Here is a 14,789-nt window from a genome sequence, read left to right on the forward strand (position 1 = left end):
TTTCATAAAAAACAAGGCAGATTTGATCAAACCTTGTATCTGTTTAACTTCAGAAGCTATTTTCTGACTTCAGACAAATTTAACTGCAAAAATGAATATCTCAAACACAGCTAAATGTCAACACATGTCGAGGAAAGTGATTTTTGCAAATGACTCAAGGAAAAGAATGGTTGTAGTGATAACACAGAAATTGATAGACAACAAAAAATACAGAAAGGAGAGCGACCATGTAGATGTCTCAGGGGAAAAGTCGCAGTCACATCTCACAATTAATCTAGAGATAGAAATCCTTAGAAACCCATGCTAAACCAGAAACCAAACTTCATTAGTTCTGGAGCTTGCTTTGTAAACTGACAAAACTTCCTCCTTCTTAGATCAGCTACCTCTCCCCCTCCACAGAACTTAGTTTTCTAGTCATAGTATTCTAAAGATGTAAAACTTCTGGAATTTTATTTTCTGGGCATTCCTACCACTGTCTTTATCCTAAGCTATAATGCATTTGGCAGGTCTAGTAGTAGCACAAAATGGTGCCACCAATTCTTCATGGAGTAAAGATGCTTATACTCAAGTTGGCTGTGGTTCAAGCACTTACTTTGAGTTTTCAGAAGTGTAAAGCACAATTAGTGTTCATTAACTAAGACAAAAATAATAGCAAAAGCATTTTTCACACACAACAGAATGTGTGGATTACCTTCATTGTACTTTAGATGATTCAAGACAGATGTCCATCTCTTAACTAATCTCCTTCAGCTCCCCTTACAGTAAGATCAGTTAAACATGCACTTTAGAATGCAATTCAGCTAACCTCCTTTGGATGTGTTCTTTGCTGCGAGACAAACAAATGTTGAAATGGCTATTCCTCTCCACTTCTTCTAGAGGAAGCCTAGGATTACTAGCTCAGAGACAGACATCTGCTTTGCAAACACTGGAATCTGGACACCTTTTACTATACAGTACTAACTATGAATCCCTCAAGCACTGCGAATGAACTTCGTATTCTCATAGCTGAGGGACTATTTTCTTAGTGAAAATATATAATGGAGACGAACTGAGACAGTTCTAATGTACTGCTAAATGCTAAAATGAGATCTGGTGCCGAACTAGAAGTTTCTTCAAGTCATCTAATTCACTTCATGGCACATTACTCATCTTTGGGTTTGTTCTGGCAGACAGCATCAAATTCTACCCCACCTTATACGTCCGGTAAGGTGGGGAAGACAGTAACTTCTGATATTTCAGTCTTAAAGGATCCAGAAATAAATACGCCCAAAATTTAGGAAATATGTCAGTTGAATTCCTGTAACTTGAAAAATATTTTTTCTTCTCTTTTTAAACTGAGGCTCATCAAGACAGCACATAAATAAGCACAAAACTCACGTGTTTTTCAAATGTGCTTTTAATAATTCAGAGAAAATAAGCTGATTATAAAAGGACCCAAAGGCTGTGCACTTGGAAGAATACATATTTGTGTTCTTATTTTGTGCACAAATAAATAGAGGCCTGTTAAAATTAATCAGAGAACAGGACACACGAACTGGCAAAAGCAAAGTTCAAAAAGAGTAAAGGAAGATGAGAATGGTCCATAGTCCTTTTATTTAAAAGCTGCTAGGTTTTTTTGTCTTCATTTTGATGTTAGGCTGATGGCCCTCTTGATACGGTTCAGAGTACTCATCTTGTCATCTTCTTCTGTGCTCTATGTCTCACTGGATTGTGAGAGGCTGCATTCAGTGTCTTGACAGCTGCAGCTTTCCACATATACATATTTATGTGAAATTGAATCCCCAGTAGGGCATTTCAGTTGCACATCCTTCACAGTAGTACTTGATTCTCTGCAGCAGGAACAGCTGTGCTCCATAGAATTGGCCTCAGCAGAGTATCTGTTAATATGGAAAATGGTAACATTACTCTGTGCCAGAAGCCAACATACAGAGGAGAAGGTGAAATTAGGTACAGAACTCCTGTGAGAAGTTTGGAATAATATCTAGAAGAGCCATAGTGTGGTTAAGAGAAGTGCTAAGCTCATCTGACAGAGCAGTGATTATAACAATATGCTTTTAAAATTCATTGCATTTTCTGGTAAAACAATTAGTATCGAAGTCCTAGTAAAACAACACAGCGAGTTCTAGGAGATCAGCTACCTTAGATTCCTCTCATCATCCCAGTGCTGATGGATGTTAAACACACCAGATCAACAATTAAGGGTGGACAAAGCCCTGACCTGAATAAGAAAACTGCATAGACAGCAAACAAGTGTCTATGGTACCATCTACAATGGCATCACATCAATCAATTGGCTACAAGGGCTACAATTGCTTCACATGAATTAAAGTGCGTATCCCAAACCAGGAAGTATTATCACAAAGGGGAAGCAGCAGCTCTTCCTGTTCATATCTCAAAGCAAAGTATTTTTTGCAGCTTTGTGTTCGTCAGCTTCCCAAGCACCATTCCTAACCTGCAGAAACTGCCAACATCAGGCTATAAACTGTGTAAAGAGCCTTCTTTTTCTTGGATTTGTGTGCAGAGGTAACCAGAGCAAGACTCTAAGATAACAGGGTATTTCAAAATACTAATAAACCCACTGTCTAATCAAGGTTCAATATGAGACTAAAGATCAGTTTTCTCCCATGTAAGGTGCCCCGTAGCATATTCAATGACAGACAGAAAATGACTGTTTCTTTGAGGAGCTAGAATTCAGTTTTTCCAGTGTTTGAATAGCTCAGTACCAGGTGTCCTACTAGTCACTTTCTTATAGCCAGTTTCTTGTAGATTCTCTCATTTCAGAGAAAAATGTACAGTGAAACTACTCTACTAACACCACCACTAAAACATTTGTTTTCTAATTTCCTTGCTATGTAAAATGGTGCAAGTTTGAATCTTCCTTTAAACAATGTATGTGTATTTCATTTTACATGTTAATTATTGAGAAGCAGCTTTTTGGTTTATGAACATCATGTCTGGCTGCTCTCCAGCTTCATTCCCAATGCAGGAAATAATCCTTGTTCTCTTGTGATGATTTCTGGCCAAGGTAGTCTGATGCAAATGATAGGCAAGCCAACTTTTAATGGATGAATAGACATTATCATAGTTGTCTGAATCCCAAGGCAATTTTAAACACTTTTCTGCTTTGTATTAAGATGAATACACTGTTCAGTCACAAATCTCATTATTTTGTGCCCATGATTTGGGGAACTGATAGTTTCAGGTCTTCTACCATTCTGTAGTCCAGCTATTTCTTGTTCCTTTTATATAAACAAGCTCAGTGTCAGCAGACTTCAAATTTCATTATCCAATCAGTTTACTTACAGTGAGAAGGTTCCACATGTTCCTTCACATTCTGTCATGACAACTCTGTCCACAGAACGGCAGCCGTTATAGGTGATAAAGTCTTCTCTTTGACGGACAGAACATGGTGTGGAATTACTCAGAGGTGCACCTATATGGAAAGATCAGAAAATACTTTCAGTGAAATGGCTCCAGAAGTTCCTTGCAGTTTGGTACTCTCTGAACTTCATTAATGCACTCAAAGAATTTTCTTAAATGGTCTTTCTGCTTCAGTTTAAACTTTCTCAGAGAGTTCAGACAGTGAATGCTTGGCATAACAAACATAAAAATGAAAGCATCTATTTAAATACAAACTTGTCAGCCTCCATGGCCAAAAAATGGGTTGATTTAAGAAGAAAGTTCATTCTCTGTATTGTTTATTCAGGTACACTGGCATACTTACAGGTTTTGCAGCAACCATTAGGTAAGAATGTAATAGTTCCCTGAAAGAACAAAGAAACAGTAAAAATAACATCATTTTCCTTGCCTGTATTAAAGAGGTCTTTAGGTCAATAACTGAGAAAAGCAATTTCTCAGTGACTGTAAGTAACCAGTGAAAACTGCATCATTGTTCTGAATAAACAAAGATAATGGCCTCTTCCAGACTTGAAACCTATCAGTTTACAAAGGATTGTGGAAATGAAGATAATGCTTTGGAGGAGGTCTACAGTTAACACCACGCAACTTTTCCTCAGAAACAATTCCAAAATATGTTTTCTCAGAGTCTTCTATATTCGATTGAGGAGTTTGCACAGTGTGACTGGCAGCCTACTGACTGAACAGCTATTGTTTCTGTGATATTCAAGAAAATATGGTTCTTGTTCAAATAGAAGCCCACAAAAAGCAGTCAGAGAGGACTTTGTATATCACTTCATGTGCTGACCAGTGTTTTGGCCAGTGAGAGACAGTTGCCTGTTATAAGCCTTGAACTCTTACCCAGATATCTTATTTTATACAATCTATAGGTCTATGCAGCAGAAACTTTTGCCCCTGGGACTAATAAACTTTGGTGAAAGGTCATCAGAGCTTAATTTGACTTGTCTTGTTAGTTAGGTGGCTGAACTAAACCAAAGTAATCTATGCATTGAGTAGATGGTAAATTATCCTTATTTACTTACAGGTTTGCAGCTCTCCTCATTGAATGCTGGGCAGGTAATCTCAGATGTGGAAGAGATTAACTGGTTGTGGATATTTACACAGCTATAAATGGTGCAGTTGTTGTAAGGATCATTTTCAAACTCTCCAGGCTGCAAGCAAAATACAAAATGTAATATAGAAAGTTGATGGGAGCCCAGACAGAAATTTTCCTGTCCTCTGACAATGGCTTTCCTCTTGTTTCACTGTCTATTGTTTTTAGATCAACAACTATTTTGGATGGACATTTTCTCCATGTATTGCAGTATGCCATACATGGAGAAAATATTCTGTTTTACATCGGATTTCCCTTGGAAAACAAAAATCCCTCTGAAGTATGTAGAGCGCATTAGAGTTATTAACAATATCATCCATGTCAATGGATCTTACCTATGGAAAGCTGTTATATGGTCATTAAGAACAATCCTAAACTTTGACCCTGCAGGGGCAATAGAATTGTTTTATACAAAGGATTTACAGTATTATACAAAGGTTTTCAGTATGCAGAAATAAAATAATATAGAAAAGCCCAAGCTTCCATACATTGCAACAAAAACCCTTCCTATGGTGTTGGATTTGTAATTCCAGAAAGAGCCTTCTAGAAAATTTGATTTCATGGGTACTTCCTTCAGGCCAAAAATAATGTAGATAAGCTTTGGTTTAGGTGAGGCTCTGACCTTTGAGGTGCAAACTTACACTAAGCCTCATCTCTGACAAGGAGATGCTCACTCTCTGAAAGTAGAAATTTTACGAATTTGGTGGAGTTGTGAGATGAAGAGCATACTTACACTCAAAATGAGGGTAGAATTGTTTGCTGTATGTATAACACACTTAGTCTGCACACATCTTCCACAGCATTCACCTTTCACTGGTTGATATTCATATCCCTAGATATTAAAATTAATGAAAAATGAAAGCACAATGAGAGATGCATTTTTGAGAAATAAATGAAAACACACTAACCCATGAATTGATGATGTTTTGAAGTACACTCTAGATTTGTGCCTTTCTATGTTCCAACCCAATGGAAGACAAGTAAAAAAAAGCAGGCTATAGATGGAATAAATTAAAGCACTGTAATAAATATGCCTAATAATTAAATATCACTCCATTAAGTGGTCTACAGAAATTTCCCAGCTAATTCTCCCAATGTGAACTGAAAAGCATAAGTTACACAGTCAAGCTTCATGCAATCTATTGCTCAAGGACAGTTGGCATCTACATTACAGATGGACTCTGGACTTCTGCTCCTTGTCCTTTGCTTATACCACTCAGTGATCAAAATGCTTTTCAGATACATGGGCATCTTGGGGCTTTTTGTTTGTTTGTTTGTTTTTTGTTTAAGTTTGTCACTTACTGGTTCACAATATGTGTTGCATGGAATATGTTCACATGAGATGATATTCAGTTGAGTGCTGACGTTAACTTCATTAGTGCAGAAACAATTTTGGCACTTATCAACAAAGATTGAGGAATTAGGCTATACATTTTAAGGAAAAAAAAAAAAAAAGAAAGGGTTCATATAAATGAGATATGATGTGTGACAGACATTTCTTAATTTCAAAAAAATCGTACACCAAGCAATGGAAAAGGAAACAATTCTAAACGCTATTGGATAGCTATTTGGCTATCATTTATGAAGACAACATTTAAAATATTGAATTTAATTTATTGTGTGTCTTTATTGAAGTCCTATATCGCAATGATAACCTCATATATTAAAAGGAAAGGAGTCATACAAATCTGTCATACAAAACAATCACTAGATCCAACAGAATTTATTAGGAATCTAAGTCTTTTTAGAATAATACTTACAAATCTTTTCATTTTTGAAAGGAGAGTCTTAGAACTGTAATAACATGCTGACAGTAAATGTGGACTAACTTTTTTAAATTCATGCACATTTAACTCTAAAATAAATTTGCTGTCTGAAACTGACACACAAAGAAGTCTCCAGTCTCTTACATATGCAACAACATTTACAGAGAAGATTTAGGTTTGGTGAAATTGATGAACTCTTGACAAGAATCTGAAAATTTCTGAAATTTTGGTTGTACAAGAGAAACCCCCTCATAGCACTTCTGATAAAGTATACTAACTGGTCTTTTAAGCATTTTCAGAAGACTTTTTGAAATAAGAACTTACCAAGAACTCAGCATTCTGATGTACACAAACACTCTTAGGAACTGTTAACAGGCAAGAAATTAAGTGGTTAGATAGGAGGAGGGGAAAAAAAAAAAAGTCTTCACCCCACTCTAGTCAAACTAATTTCTTCCACAATGAATCACAATGCGTATGGTTAAATACAATATGGTTAAATGCCATTTCTGGTAGCAGATATGACTATGAAAGTGTAAGAATTAATACTGCATGAGCAAAAACAGAGGAAGATCTGCAGTCTGGCTTGCAGTCAAGCTGAGATCACAGTCCCAGTTAATTCTGCAGCTGTTCTTACATGTACTTGCAACCAGGAAAATTGAACTTGAGCCACCTGAGCTATATTGGATTTCACAGTTGTCCATCATAATCGTAACAGTAGTAATCGATGTTATTAGTAGCTAATTTGTAGAATCTGACTTTTTATTACTTCTTTAAAAAGGCTATTGTGTACAGTCTTACTAAGTATGATGCTAAATTATGTAGTATTTAATGCTAATCTTTGTAATCTATTTCCAAGGGACTTACCACACTGGTATACAGGGCAGCATTGTCCACTGGGAATATGAGAATGAACTTCAAATCCCAGTGTACACCTGGGGGCTTCAGTTGTGCACATACTTGTATTGCATTCTGAAAAAGAAAAAAAATAAAGGTACAATATACACTAAATCATTGCTACTAGAAACAGGCATCTATCGAAGTATTTAGGATAGATGGTAGGAAATAGTCCATATCCTCTCCAAAGAAGCAAACTGTAGAAAGAGAACACATTTTTTCCTAGTGAATCCAGGCACTATATTGGGGGACTACATTAGTTTATGAAATGTTTTCTACTAATGTTAATACCTGGTCTTAAAAATATCACAATTATTTGCAGACAAGTAGTGGACAACTGTTTCAGTACTCTTTCTCCAAGATTGTGGATAACTACCAAAAAGTGAAAACCCACATAGAATTCCATAATCTAGCTGCATTTTACTTGAATTAAAGAACTGAAGATTCCATTATGCTGAGCTGTAAATTCAGTTATGCTGAGTCATTGCAATATTAGAATGTATTTTCCCTAACACTATGCAAGCTGATTTTAATAAGGATGAAGGAAGATTTTGTGGCTCCTTGATGTGTGTCTCTTTTGCTAATCTAGTTCAGTTCTCTTCTTTCTATTCCTAAAAGGTAAAGAAAGACCACAACCAGAAGTATAAACTCACTGCAGGTGACAATGGGGCAGCAGGGGTCTTCAGAATTGACTTCAATGACCTCATAGAAGCCTTCTCCATCACAAGTGGTCTCGCTTTGTTTGGCACATTCGTGAGGCTCGCATACAATGCCATTTTCACCTTCCAGGCAAATGCAGTCCTGACAGTCTACTGTAAACTTTTCCCCAAACTGTCATTAAAGAAAATAAAGTGAGTGATCACGTGGTTATCAATTAAAAAGAACAGAAGTAAAAACAGGAGTGAAAAGTCGGGAGACCACAAAACAAGACTGCACCAGTGAAGACCACTCTCCTCTCCCCATCCCCAGTCTCTAGTAGAAATACAAAAGCACAAGGCAACATACCTCTCTTGGTTTCTTATCTACTCCAACACAGCCTGTGAAAAAGATGAAAGTAAATTTCCATTTACTCATATAACAGTAGACATCTCTACTATATATTGTGTGAGTACTGCATACAGTCAGATCTGTGTTGCATGCACGAGAAGGAAACCACGAAGAGGAAACAAACATGCATTCAAGTGAAGCAGTAAAACTCACCACAGGTTTTCACACAGACATCCACACCAGAGTCATACAGCATTGTTCCATTAGGACAGAAACAGCCTTCCACTTGTTTAGTTGAAGTTTCATTTTGTTCACTGTATGAGACAAAATGTTCAGAGGAACACCATTACTGTCATAGGCATGTAGAGGAAGATTATTACAAATAGCCTTTCACTGAAGTTACAGTGGTACATGATGTGCTCATTTGCAATTTAAGAATTGTCAGTGCTTAAGTTTGGTATATCCAAACAACATAAACAATACAGGCATCCAGATTCAGGATCATGAGAAAAGTGGTACCAAATCTGATAGTTAATTTAGGACATGACAGGAGGTTGATTTCACTCATACACCCATGCCTTAGATATGACTCAATAGTTGTATGAGCTATAACTAACAGTGAAGGAATTATTTACCTTGTTTTGCAGGTTATCTCTTTAATAGGACCACATGCTCTGTATTCTTTATCTGCCGGGCATTCATAAGCTGGAACATGAGAATAAAAGAAAGAGCTCAGTAACAGTATCATATGAAAGCCCCATTGACCTCATGCCTAGAAATTAAACACTGACTACTCATTTTCTTATGTATCTTTGACAATCTGAAAAACAAAGATAAAAACAAAATAACACCATAAAGAAAGAGATATCAGTCTCATGTCTCTGAGTGGAATTCTTTTATGCATTTTAGCCATAGAGATATAGCACCTACTTTACATTAAGGAGATATAGCCCAGAGTCTACATCTTTATTTTTTCATAATTTTGGTCACTTTTGTGCACGTTCTCAAAGGGGAGTGTATCCCTACTCTTCATTCTCTTCTCACTACAGCTGAAAATGAATGCATATATCACTGAACATAGAGTGACATGCTGATACCTGCAAAACACAAAACTGTCTGTGTACAAAAATGTATCTACTGATACAGGTGTTGCTGGCACAGTCAATAGATGTATATTTTTGCAGGCTCACTTATTATTTACATTGTTAAAAATGTTACTCATAAAATTACTTAAGGAAAGCAACTGGTGTGATTTATTGGTATCTTCATTGCTCAGAAAGCAATGTGACTTACCATTAGGACATTATTGCTGAAACAGTTCCATATAAGCTTCCCAATAGTTCAAGATAAATTACCAAATACTTACAGCAGACACCATTGGTATGATTTCTCCAGTCGATGCATACACTTTGATCAGCACAAATGGCAGCATAGACCTGCAGACTTGAGCATTCCAGGCCTAGGTCGGGAAGTACAGAAGTATCAAAAATACAGGCTGCATAGAACTTTTCAGGCTGGACAAAGCGATGGCATGGCTCAAACACACTAGAAACAGAAACACATACCATTATTGGTTACTGAATAATCCATGAAATCTTCAATGTGCTTAACATGTTATGATGTGGCAACAGTGATGCTTAAGCAGATGTGAATGAGGACTATTACTGAGAGATTTTTACTAAGAACTCTTGCCTAGATTGTAACCTTTCAACATACTCTAAACTATTCTCTGCTCACCTAATAAACACTCAGTCACCAGTATTTTCTATCCAGGAGCTATATGAATATTATTGAGTAGCAGCCAGAGGGCTAGAAGAAAACTACCAGCAAAGAATGACATCTAGAATCGATAAAAAGAATGGAAGCAACCCACAAAGCTGCAAGAAATGGAGCAATAGTTAGAAACACTTTTTATTGAGAAATGAATCCTAAAATTGCCATTTAATTTGAAGATCAAAGGCTTATAAACCTCAGAGGCATGTCTACCTTCCCAAAAGAAGCTCGCAGATGACACTTCCTTTGTGAGGCAGTCCTGGGGTTGTGCTAGGTGCTTTTGTAGGAACAAGGCCTGGAGAGCACTGTGGTTTGGATGGATCATCAACTTGCCAATGATCTGCCATGATTTCACAGTTTTCCGCAATGTTGCCATTCGGCAACATGCAGTCATCTGCCGTGTTGTTATTGCAAGTACCTAAAATTAGTCAGAGGAGAAAGAATTCACTTACAGATTTGTTATAAAATTCCATTCACCTTTGTGTCAGGGCTGCCATTTACCTATTTGTGGTTTTCTGGGAGTACCAAAATTACAAGAGTAAGCCTTACCACACTGTCCCTGAGTGTTGTTGCCAAACAGTCTGTAGGACATTCTGATAGAAAAGGCCAAGCCATTGTAGGTCACATTCATTTCTAGTCTAGGAATTTCCACTACATGATTTATGCCTGACTTATAGATGCTCAAACCAAATTTTTTGTAAGGCAAAGCCACTTGTTGTTTGTTTACTGTCACCTAATAAATAAAAGAAAACAGAAAAAATACATATATTTAGTTTGACTTTAGAACTAAACAATTGATTATTCATTACTTTGCATTGGAGATAGAATGTATAGGCAAATAATGTGCTTTTAGTTTGCAACAAGTGTCTCTGTGTTACTTTTTATGATATTGGAAAGCCAAACTTTCCTTCTCTGAGCCGAAGAACGGGTTTATCAACCACTGATAAACTAGGCTACAATTCAGTTTAAACCAGCTAAATTCTAACACTCAACAGATTTATTAGAGTGACTATGGCATTGAGGACACCCCATGAATGTGTAATACAAAATCGTCCTAAATTCCTAGTGCACAAGTTTTTAACTTTCTTGGCATAAATTGAACATTCTTGCAGGAAAAATAAAGAAATAAGCCAAAATCTGTATTATATATTTAAATGCAGTAGCCATGATATACCTATGGAACTAACACTACTACGTTTACTCAGCAACTGCTTTGCTTTGGAGAAAAAAACATTGCAAATTTTCAACAATATGCTGCAACTTAACTTGTAATATTCCGAGATGGTGATGTACAAAAATAAATGAAGCAAACCCCACAAAAGCCTAAAAAATACTTCTCACCCAATTTTGAAGCCTCAAAGCTGAGTCATCATGATTATCAATGAAATAAACACATAAGGGCCCCTATTCTGAAAAATTGAAAAGGTGATGTCAATCAAAGCCAGTAATGGTACTATTTAAAAATTTTTAGGCCCAGTACTTTATTGTTATGTCTAGTTTGTATTGTATCCTTGCATTCAGCGTTTTTTCTTTTCTTTTGTTATATTAATACTGATTAAAAATTAATTTATCTTATATCCTGAACTCCTAGCAAACTGTCCATGTTTCTGTATTTAGGAAAGATGATATCTGAGATAAGAAAGTGAAGAAGTAGAATTTTTTCCCATATTCAGAATCAAAAAAGCAGTCCTTCAAAGCAGTCCTATTTCATAATCCAATCTGGTATTAAATCTAAAACAGAGATTCCTTTTTTTTAGTTGTTGTTTTGGTGTTTTATTTTTTCTTTTGTGTGTGTATGTGTTTTGTTTATTTGTTTGTTTTGGTTTTGTTTTCTAACATTGTGAATAGAATTATCAGGTTGATGCTGTGTTAATGTATTAATCAAGAAATCAAAGGTAACATTCTCCAATACCTCTACTTGTGCAGTATTCAGTTTGACTGTTGCCATGCGCACTTCCTGAGTCTCATGTCTCACAATGAGTGTTCGAGGACAGGAGACCTTATCTCGTTCATCACAATGGTAGTTATCAATGTAGACACCAAAGTTATCAACTGTCTTATTAATCTCTTCCACAAGGACGTATGTACAATTCCCTTGATAGCTATATGGCAGTCCATCAAAAGTCAGGTAGTGTGGGTCTCCCCAGCCAGTGCAGTAGCCTACAAAAACATATAGTTAGGTTAGCTTATTATGGTAACACACAGAATCAGATCAGACTACAAACAATATCTGTCAGTGTAGGATTCATCTTATCTCACTTTAGGCATTTAAAGTGTTTAAGTGTATATGTCAATGCATGAGTTTATTATCAATAACTCACCTATAACAGAGGAAAACAGGTGCTTTCAGCATAGTTCATCTGACTTAATTCTGGTAGACAACTGAGAATAAGATTAACTGCACCCTAGAAATACCTTTACCAGTAGTCTAAAGTAATTTATATGTAGGCTTCTAGCCTATAGATGTCTGCATCTGGATGTTTTAATCCTGTCTTGGGAGACCAATTTATTCTACTAACAAAACAGTTATGTAGAAACGATGGCAATCAAATTAAGTAAAATATCCTGATTAACTAAAAAGAATCAATGAAGCACTTCAAACAGACCAATACTGGATGCCTGAGGGTCACACCCTTGAGTAATACTTATTGTAAATAATTATATAAATACTGATAAATATTGTTGCACTTGACACTAGTGTTGTTCCCACAAGACAAAAACATTCAACAAAATATATACTTACAGTCACATTCCCAGTGCCAACAGCATTTATCCTCATCAATGACTCGCACAGGAGAAAGCCCATTGGTACATACAGGTTTAGGAGGCGGATTACAGATTATGGGAATCACCTCGACTACATTGTCTTCTATACATATTGCTTTAGTGCAGTTACAGAGCCACCATGTGTCCCCTGGCTGTGTTTGGAGAGAGAGGGGGAGAGGGAAGAGAGAGAGAGACCTTACGAAGAAGTCAGACTGATAACAGTTATGCCTGAATACATTTTGCAGAGTTGTAAAGCACCATATGTTTATTGACAATTTTTACCCACCAGAAGACCGACAATGCGAAGCAAGTGCAGTAGTCAACGCCATCAAGGCCTGTAAGAAGATCTAGCACTACTGAGAACTCCTAAGTGAAAAGCATTAGTTATAAAAGTCAGGCCAATAACCTAAATTGGGAATTGCCTTTTTTAGTTTCAACTATCTAAAAATTAGATGTCTTATCTGATCTCATCACCTAGACTCCCTTTCTAATCAAGAGTGAAAGACACTGATCAATATCAGTGATCAATATATGATCAATGCTCTTCCTTGAATGCCTAGAACAGCTTAAAAGCTGAAGCTACAGTGAACATCAGCTATTTGGGGAACAATGTCTAAGACAATTACATGCATGTGTTGTGATAGTATGCATTTTTTCTACCTTCCACCAGTATTTTCAGCCATGCATGTATAATTTTTATCCCTACAGATCTACTGAGCGAGTTTGTAGACATCTTTAGACGTGATGAGGCTTTAGAAATGTACAAGACATTAGCTTGTCTGTGTCAGAGGTAGAGGGTTCCAAAAAAGTGAGAACTCTGAGACCAGTTTCACAAGCATTTGAACGCCATGATCTGTTTCACAGTTCTCTCCTGAAAACAGACTAAGTATGACTCATTCCAAACTCAGACTAGTTCAGCCCTGTGCTTTCTTGTTGGACTGCACTGCTAATGGTCAAACAACTTTTCTCCACTTTGGACATATTCAAAAGCAGAAACAGAAAAGATAGTTTGGCACCACTTTGGCCTTGGTTGTGTCCTCACAAATGCTATCCTGCAATAAAGATGATTACTGAGTTGTGATTTAACTCCTTGAAGAAAGCATTTTAAAAACTATCCTTGAAGAATTAACAGCAGCATATAAACCATCAAACCAAATGTCATTGGAAGTCATGCTGATACTCAAGAAAATAAATGTAATGGACTATCCAGATTAACACCTACTCTTTATGTTACCAACATCAAAATTACATGCACAGTCTCCATTCAAAGTAGAAATCTACTCACCGCATAAGATTCATTAGGGAAAATAGAGCAATTTTTTCCAGGAGTGGTTGGTGGTGGAGTTGCAGTTGAACTTAAAGGACTGAGTGGAGTAACTGTACTGTGTGTAGAACTTCCTGCAACAGTGACTGCACTTGATGTTGCAGTTGGCCTAGAAGTACTAGTTGAGCCAGAGGAAACAATTTTGGATGTGGTGGTGGTTGCAGTAATTGTGGTAAAAGAGCTAGAGGTTGTTCCTGAAGTGGTGGCAAAAGATTCTGTTGCAGTTGTACCAGAGGTGGTGGCTGACATGGGAGTGGTCGATCCTGATGGTAGTGATGGAGTAGTGCTAAGTGTAGGCTCTAGGGAAGATGGTCTCAAAGTTGTCGTGGTGGTGATGGCAGATGATATTGTCGGAGTATTGAGGGTTGCAGTTGTTGTCATCGGGCTACCACTTTCAGTTATTACCGGGGTGATGTGGGAAGTGTGTCCTGAGGTGGCGGGTCCTGATGTCGTGATTTTGGTGGTTGATCCTGCATCAGTGACTCTGGAGATGGTGACTAGCACTGGGCTTGTTGATAATGACACAGTACTGCTGAGTGTAGGCTCTGGGAAGGATTGCCCAGGAGTTCTGATGCTGACCATGGTGGGTGATGCTGTTCTAAAGCTCTCAGTCATGGTGGCAGGGGTCGTGGAGCTAAGTGTTTCGCTTATGCCTGTGGTGCTGTGGGGAATGGGTCCTGCTGTTGTGGTGCTGATGGCGATGTCAGGTGATCTTGTTGGAAGGCCCTCAGTCCCAGTGGTAGTGGTCTTTGTGCTAGGTGTTTCCGTT

The 14,789-nt window shown here is 37.2% G+C and overlaps 1 protein-coding gene across 1 annotated transcript in view; it reads right to left on the reverse strand.

The window, feature by feature from the left end:
- Positions 1–1,440: 1,440 nt before the first annotated feature.
- Positions 1,441–14,789, reverse strand: part of MUC2 (mucin 2, oligomeric mucus/gel-forming) — a 74,064-nt gene continuing 60,715 nt past the window's right edge. Inside the window, exons 45-62 of the mRNA XM_071808611.1 lie at positions 13,982–14,317; positions 12,674–12,848; positions 11,843–12,090; positions 10,480–10,663; positions 10,144–10,348; positions 9,524–9,702; positions 8,793–8,862; positions 8,371–8,471; positions 8,176–8,207; positions 7,824–8,001; positions 7,141–7,245; positions 6,601–6,641; positions 5,813–5,935; positions 5,244–5,342; positions 4,440–4,568; positions 3,725–3,764; positions 3,304–3,433; positions 1,441–1,877 (exon numbers count right to left, since the gene is read on the reverse strand). Of these exons, the coding sequence (XP_071664712.1) occupies positions 1,694–1,877; positions 3,304–3,433; positions 3,725–3,764; positions 4,440–4,568; positions 5,244–5,342; positions 5,813–5,935; positions 6,601–6,641; positions 7,141–7,245; positions 7,824–8,001; positions 8,176–8,207; positions 8,371–8,471; positions 8,793–8,862; positions 9,524–9,702; positions 10,144–10,348; positions 10,480–10,663; positions 11,843–12,090; positions 12,674–12,848; positions 13,982–14,317 (2,559 nt within the window). The 3' untranslated portion in view covers positions 1,441–1,693. The remainder of the gene's footprint in view (positions 1,878–3,303; positions 3,434–3,724; positions 3,765–4,439; positions 4,569–5,243; positions 5,343–5,812; positions 5,936–6,600; positions 6,642–7,140; positions 7,246–7,823; positions 8,002–8,175; positions 8,208–8,370; positions 8,472–8,792; positions 8,863–9,523; positions 9,703–10,143; positions 10,349–10,479; positions 10,664–11,842; positions 12,091–12,673; positions 12,849–13,981; positions 14,318–14,789) is intronic.

This window comes from Patagioenas fasciata, chromosome 5 (genome assembly GCF_037038585.1).
Source record: "Patagioenas fasciata isolate bPatFas1 chromosome 5, bPatFas1.hap1, whole genome shotgun sequence".
NCBI lineage: Eukaryota > Metazoa > Chordata > Aves > Columbiformes > Columbidae > Patagioenas > Patagioenas fasciata.